Source organism: Nicotiana tabacum, chromosome 17 (assembly GCF_000715075.1).
Source record: "Nicotiana tabacum cultivar K326 chromosome 17, ASM71507v2, whole genome shotgun sequence".
In the NCBI taxonomy this organism is placed as follows: domain Eukaryota; kingdom Viridiplantae; phylum Streptophyta; class Magnoliopsida; order Solanales; family Solanaceae; genus Nicotiana; species Nicotiana tabacum.
The window spans coordinates 127090449-127098228 of NC_134096.1; the positions used below are offsets into that span (position 1 = coordinate 127090449).

Below are 7780 nucleotides of genomic sequence, written 5' to 3' on the forward strand. Positions count from 1 at the left end.
CACCAAAAATCTTTTCCTCTTCCAATATGGGACAATGTCTCATTGTCAAGAGTGAGAAACTTAAAATTTTACTCAAAAATTTCATTTTCCCTTCATTTCCCATTCACCCTCATTTTAAGACTATTTCATCTTAAAAACAAAACCTCAACAAACTTTACGAGGAGGCTGTGTTAAGAGCAAGAACATTTGCTGCAACATGCTATGTTCAGAGTGCAGACTACTAAACATTACCCTTATCATAGAGTCTTGTAGTGAAATAATATTATGTCCTCTTAATTCCTCTTTCACTTCTCAACAGAAAAATGAGGAATCGTGTCATAACATATCATGTTGTTGAACATTATTAATTTTGTATGTGTGGACTCCAAAACTTGTAAATAACTCTATTGGAGGCTATTCTAACAGTGTTACAATTTGGGCTATTGCTGTTACATGCCTATGCACTGTAAAAGCGTTGGCCGTATTTATCCCTTCATCTGTATGTTTTTTAAGCTCAATATCATAAATTTGTACTACGAAATTCCAATTAATTTTGTGTTTGTGTCAACTTAACTTGTGTTAGTTTTTCCAAATGGATAAATACCTTTAGTTCTGCAGTGGATGTTTTCTGCATAATTCAGAGCAAAATGTGAGACACCAGAGAACATGGAGAAATAGTCGATACTTTCTCTATTCATTCAAGAGACGAGACAACAGGTAATTTTTAGAAAATACTTCTTTAGCCTTGGATTTTCACCTTCGACATTATATTATTCTTGGAACTATATTATTGCTTCTTGAGAACTTATTAAATTCCATAAGCTGCTCTGGTCTGCAAATTAAAGTTTAAGCTTTTTAACAGCTTTTTAGTTTTTCTAGTTACCACATATATCCCAATTGTTTCTTTTGGTCTTTCTCTGTTCTATTTTATTTTTATCTTTTTTCTCTTTGGTATGAAAGTTTGATTCATATCTTTGGAAGATTAAACTCAGAACTACACAATCATTGGACTATTTAAAAAAATCATTCTATTGTCAAGTAACTCACAACAACTTTACAAGACCATCAAACAGTCAAATTTTAAGATTGTTTTGTGATAGTATTCATTTTCCGGGAACAAAGTTTGTGGCGTAGGACCAGGCGTTGTTGTTAACTGGGTCTGCAAGATGGTCAGCAAGGTTCTCCAATGGGCCCTTTCCGGTAACAATAGCCTGGACAAAGAATCCAAACATAGAGAACATGGCAAGTCTTCCGTTCTTAATCTCCTTCACCTTGAGCTCAGCAAATGCCTCTGGATCCTCAGCAAGGCCCAGTGGGTCAAAGCTGCCACCAGGGTAGAGTGGGTCGACAACCTCACCAAGAGGCCCACCAGCGACACGGTAACCCTCAACGGCTCCCATCAAGATAACTTGGCAAGCCCAGATGGCCAAGATGCTTTGTGCATGGACCAAGCTTGGGTTGCCCAAGTAGTCAAGTCCACCTTCGCTGAAGATTTGGGATCCAGCCTTGAACCACACAGCCTCACCAAACTTGACACCATTACGGGCCAGGAGCTCGGGGAAAACACATCCAAGAGCACCAAGCATAGCCCATCTGCAGTGGATCACCTCGAGTTCACGGTTCTTGGCAAAGGTTTCTGGGTCTGCTGAAAGTCCAGCAGTGTCCCACCCGTAGTCACCGGGGAATTCACCGGTTAAGTAGCTTGGGGATTCACCGGAGAATGGACCTAAGTACTTAACACGGTCTGGGCCATACCACGGGCTGCTAGATGCAACGGGTTTGGCGACAGTTTTTCTCATGGACACCCTTCCATATCCGGTGATTTCTGAGGCAGATGGAGAGAGTTTCACTGCTTGTCCAGCGAAAGAAGGGGAAGAAAGAGCCATTGTAGAAGCTGCCATGGTTTATCAAGAGGAAAGTGAGAGGTTGCTAGTTTGAGATGTCAAAGTTGGTTGTGATGAGCTGAAGTTATTCTAGCTTCACTATATATAGAAAGTAAGACAAAAAGAGTCCTTATCTTGTGATATCTATATCAATGATCTCATTGGGCTTCAAGATTTCATATGGGCAGCAGTTCATGCACATTTGGCAATCCCTTAAACCATCAATTTTCCAAGATTTTTACTTGGGGTACCCAACCAAATTTGTCCTCCCCATGTGTGGCTGCTACAAGGATTGCACTCTATTCTGTGATTTGTTGAGCATACAATACGATATCTCCTATCGTTATCCATTGGCCATTTAATTAATTTCTCTAGATTTTATCTACCACCAGGGTAAAAGATACCACTGCTATAGCCCATTCAATGTTAGGACAATGGTTTATCGCTCTGCTGAACAAAATTGAGGAAAAGCTGAAAATTATTGCCTTTATAATTTATGGGAATTAATATTGCATGCTTAAATTGTAAAGCAATGTCATTAAATTAGAGAAGATATTCCCTGCCAAATTTATCCTTTCGTAGTCTATTAAAAGTTTTTTGGTTAAAAAAAAAAGACTTTCAATACTACTGAACATAAGCAAGAGTCAATGTCATAGTTATGTAACTTTCAATTTACATGAAAGTGAAGATACTGGTGTTTTGGGGTTTTACAAATGCAGCCAATGCAAGAATATCATACTCCTTTTCAAAAATATTTTTTGTAACATTGGCACATGCTTGGCTTTTGTTTACCACATCGTCGTGAAGAGGTTTGTATACAAAGTTCTATTTATGTTGCACTGTTAGTTTCATGTTTAGAGATTGAACGACGTCTTAGTACGTGCATTTTAAATACTACATGAGCAATGCCTAGACTAGAAAAGAGCTTGCTCAGAAGGACATGCACATGGATTTAATTAGTTGGGATATCAGCATTACAATATGCAGAACTTTACGAGGAGGCCGTGTTAAGAGCAAGAACATTTGCTGCAACATGCTATGTTCAGAGTTCAGAGTTCAGACTACTAAACATATTGGTTTTCCCTTATCGTAGAAATGCCAATGGTCTTGTAGAGTTGTAGTGAAATAATATTATGTCCTCTTATTTCCTCTCACTTCTCAACAGAAAAATGAGGGATCATGTAATAACATATCATGTTGTTGAACATTATTAATTTTGTATGTGTGGACTCCAAATTTGTCAATAATTTTGACAGTGTTACAATTTGGGCTATTGTTGCTACATGCCTACGCACAGGAACAGCGTTGGCAATATTTATCCCTTCATCTTTTAAAGTTCATTATCATGAATTTGTATTAGGAAATTCCAAGTTTTGTGTTTGTTTCAACTTAACTTGTGTTAGTTTATCCGAATGATAAATGCCTTTAGTTCTGTAGTGAATGTTTTCTGCATAGAGCAAAAGGTGAGACACCAGAGAACTAGGTGCCTGCTGAGGAAGCAACATACCACCTTCTTCATTCAAGGGACGAGACAACAGGTAATTCTTAGAAAATACTTCTTTAGCCTTGGATGTTCAACTTCAACATTAAATTATTCTTGGAACTATATTATTGCTTTTTGAGAACTTATTAAATTCCATAAGCTGCTCTGGTCTGCAAATTAAAGTTTAAGCCCTTCAACAGTTTTTTAGTTTTTCTAATTGCCACATATATCCCAATTGTTTCTTTGGTCTTCCTCTGTTCTCTTTTATTTTTATCTTTTTTCTCTTTTGGTATAATAGTCTGATTCATGGATTGGGATGATGAAATCAGAACTACACAATCATTGGGATACATAAAAAACAAATTCTATTGTCAAGTAACTCAGAACAACTTTACAAGACCATCTAACAATCAAATTTTAAGATTGTTTTATGATATTCATTTTCCGGGGACAAAGTTTGTGGCGTAGGACCAGGCGTTGTTGTTAACTGGGTCTGCAAGATGGTCAGCAAGGTTCTCCAATGGACCTTTTCCAGTAACAATGGCCTGAACAAAGAATCCGAACATAGAGAACATGGCAAGTCTTCCATTCTTAATCTCCTTTACCTTGAGCTCAGCAAATGCCTCTGGGTCCTCAGCGAGGCCCAGTGGGTCAAAGCTGCCACCAGGGTAGAGTGGATCGACAACCTCACCAAGAGGCCCACCAGCAACACGGTAACCCTCAACGGCTCCCATCAAGATAACTTGGCAAGCCCAAATGGCCAAGATGCTTTGTGCATGGACCAAGCTTGGGTTGCCCAAGTAGTCAAGTCCACCCTCGCTAAAGATTTGGGATCCAGCCTTGAACCACACAGCCTCACCAAACTTGACACCATTACGGGCCAAGAGCTCGGGGAAGACACATCCAAGAGCACCAAGCATAGCCCATCTGCAGTGGATCACCTCGAGTTCACGGTTCTTGGCAAAGGTTTCTGGATCTGCTGAAAGTCCAGCAGTATCCCACCCATAGTCACCGGGGAATTCACCGGTCAAGTAGCTTGGGGACTCACCGGAGAATGGACCCAAGTACTTAACACGGTCTGGGCCGTACCATGGGCTGCTAGATGCGACAGGTTTGGCGACAGTCTTTCTCATGGAGACCCTTCCATTTCCGGTGATTTCTGGGGCAGATGGGGAGAGTTTCACTGCCTGTCCAGCGAAAGAAGGGGAAGAAAGAGCCATTGTAGCAGCTGCCATGGTTTATCAGGAGGTGATTGAGAGGTTGCTGGTTTGAGATGTCAAAGTTGGTTGTGATGAGCTGAAGTTATTCGGGCTTCACTATAAATAGAAAGTAAGAGGGAAAGAGTCCTTATCTAGTGATATCTATATCAATGATCTCATTGGATCTCAAGATTACTCTCATGCACACTTGGCAATATCAAATTCATCAATATGTCAAGATTTTTACTTAGCATGTGTGGCTACAAATATTACAGATACTCCATACTCTGGGTTGTTGAGCTTAAAGTAAGATATCTTCTACCTTTCTCCATTGGGCAATTGTTTAGATATTTCTCTTCCAGTAGTGTAAAACATACCACAACTATTTGATCATTCGATATAAGGGAAAGGTCCAAATATGCCCTTGTACTATACGAAATTGAGCATATTTGTCCTTCGTTAATACTTTAGCTCAAATATGCCCTTACCGTCACATAGTTGGTCCATATATGCCCTTAGAGTTATACAGTTGGCTCATATATGCCCTTTTCGAAACGGAATCCACCCAAACTAATTAGCTCTTTCGTTAATTGTATTAAAGTGTATTACAAACACTATTTCCTTTTTATTAGCACTTTTTTCCTTTACCTTTCTCTTTTCTTTCTTCTTTTTTCTTTTCTTCCCTTTTTTTTCTTTTTCTTTCTCCCTTATCCTATTTCCTCCATTACTGATGTCTTCTCCATTTTCGTCATCAATTTCAGATGACAAAACTCGTGAATTCCAATTACTAAGAAAATTCTCCCATAAAAATATTTTTATAGATCATATGTTTGTCAATTTTTTAATTTTTACTGAACATATATTTAGTTCTAAAAAATTTAACAAAGTAAGATTGAAATAATATTAATGTAACAAAAAACCCAAAATATCCAACAAAACCAAACAATCCAAACCGATATAATAAGTTTGGTTTGGTTTTGATAAAAATCGAACTAACCCGTTCCATGTACACCCCTAATTTACATAGTTAATTAAAAAAAATAGAAAATATCCAGCTGAAAAAAGATGAAAAAAGGCTAACAACTCAAATTTATAACACTACAACTTGAACTCTAGGCTTTTAATCATTAAATTATCTTTCTGGAAATAATTTAAATATTTTGGTCTTTTGAGTATTGTTAAAGGTTGAGATATTTTTATTATTTTAAAGTTTAAACCATAATTTTTGGAACAGTTTAATTTCATTTATTTAGAGGGCCAGTGAAATTGGAACTTGATTACCTTGTGGGAGATTTTTTTTTAGTGATTATAATTCATGAGTTTTGTCAAGTAAAATTAGTGACGAAAATGGAGAAGGCATCAGTAATGGAGGAAACGGATAAGGGAGAAAGAAAAAGAAAAAAAAAAGAGAAGAAAAGAAAAAGAAGAAAGAAAAGAGAAAGGTAAAGAAAAAAGTACTAATAAAAAGAAAATAATGTTTGTAATACACTTTAATACAATTAACGACAGAGCTAATTAGTTTGGGTGGATTCCGTTTCGAAAATAGCATATATGGGCCAACTGTATAACTCTAAGGGCATATATGGACAAACTATGTGACGGTAAGGGCATATTTGAGCTAAAGTATTAACGAAGGGCAAATGTGCTCAATTTCGTATAGTACAAAGGCATATTTGGACCTTTGCCCTTCAATATATGTTGTTTCTCTACAATACTTTTCATGCATTTATTCTTCTTGGTTTAAGGTTTTGCAAAATAAATTCAAGAAAATCATGCATTTATTCTTCCTGGTTTAAGGTTTTGCAAAATAAATTCCCACGATGCTTATGATTGTAAAGCAATGAGAATTAAGTAAGATGATTACAAGTATTGCCTTTCAATTTTACAAACCTAAGGTCAACAAATGCAAGAATATTTTCTTTTCTAAGACCTTTTCATAATAGGTCTATCTCACTTGGGTTTTTTTTGTTAAATCGTTCTCATGATTGTGAAGACGTATTCTTCACCATTCATACAAGTGGTCCTACGCCTAACGGGCGCACAGAAACGAGTGAACTGTAACAGTGCTATCATTTACTTTATACTGTGGCCATGTATTCACAAATTGACGCTATCGTTGCAAACCCCGGATTGGGAAATTTGAGTGCTAAAGATTTTGGGAAATCTGAAATTGTGCTTGAGATTTTTCAGAGCATAATGTATCAAAAAACAGAACCGTCGTTAGTGATATTGGATTTTGCCAAATAGGCATGAAATGCCAAAGCTATCAAATTGTTGTCCACCAGTTAAAGAACGATAATCGTGTTCAAGGATAAGGACTTGAGGCCAGTCTTGTCAACATAAATCGTGCGTTCCACATTAATAATGACTCATGATAATTTAAACATTTATTTATATGGATGAACAATAAAATTTAATTAATGAGAGAAATCTTATGTATAATAATATAACAATCATCTAAATGCCGAAAAATATTATAAAAACGCGGTCACATAAAACCTTGTTTGATACGGGAAGTAAATCTTTTCTAATACCCAAATATCAAAATACGTTAGATTCCTTTAATTTTCAAATCCAAATACATCCGTTTTATTACTCACAGGTAGTTCCATGTTTTCTAATTTTCCACTACTTAAAGAGTTTTTAGTCTTCTAGGGATACTTGATTTTGTGATAGTATAATTTTAATTTATTTAGATGATGTGTAAAGAAAGAGAAAAAAATTCAAGAAATATTTATGAATCTTATCATTATTCATTATGTAAAGGTTCTATATGGTTTTAGAAGTTCAAACCTTTTGTACTTAGATAAGATTGTTGAAATGATTAATCATCACTTAATTAATAAATAAGTATTCGTTACAAATAATTGAAATAGTTCTTCTAAATTAGTATTTGAGTCTAGCGATGATTCAAAAGTTTTTATTTATGTGGCGTTATCTTAGAACATGACTACATAGTTTCTCAACCCATGCTTGATGCGTCTACTACCCCTTGTCGCGCAAATGAGATCAAGGCATCAAGCTGCAATAATCCATTTTCCAACATAACAAATAAATACAGAAAATATTAAATTAATTGGAACTTTCTGAACAAACTATAATTGATATTTTGAAGTACCTAATTTCCTCCTAAATTTCACTTTTTATCGTTGCAGAAAAAATAAAACAATGAGGATCAATTTAATGATATCTGAAGAAAGGTCGGCCTTTTCCCATAATAAAAATAATATTTCAGT

The 7780-nt window shown here is 36.1% G+C and overlaps 2 protein-coding genes across 2 annotated transcripts; both read right to left on the minus strand.

Annotated features, from left to right (window-relative positions):
• Positions 1 to 984: 984 nt before the first annotated feature.
• On the minus strand, positions 985 to 1956 carry LOC107810529 (chlorophyll a-b binding protein 21, chloroplastic-like). The gene has a single exon (XM_016635321.2). It carries the CDS (start codon positions 1878 to 1880, stop codon positions 1083 to 1085), a length of 798 nt encoding a protein of 265 aa, XP_016490807.1. The 5' UTR covers positions 1881 to 1956; the 3' UTR covers positions 985 to 1082.
• Positions 1957 to 3687: 1731 nt separating this feature from the next.
• On the minus strand, positions 3688 to 4660 carry LOC107810527 (chlorophyll a-b binding protein 21, chloroplastic-like). Its single transcript, XM_016635318.2, has one exon. The coding sequence runs from the start codon at positions 4578 to 4580 to the stop codon at positions 3783 to 3785; it is 798 nt and encodes a 265-aa protein (XP_016490804.2). The 5' UTR covers positions 4581 to 4660; the 3' UTR covers positions 3688 to 3782.
• Positions 4661 to 7780: the final 3120 nt, after the last annotated feature.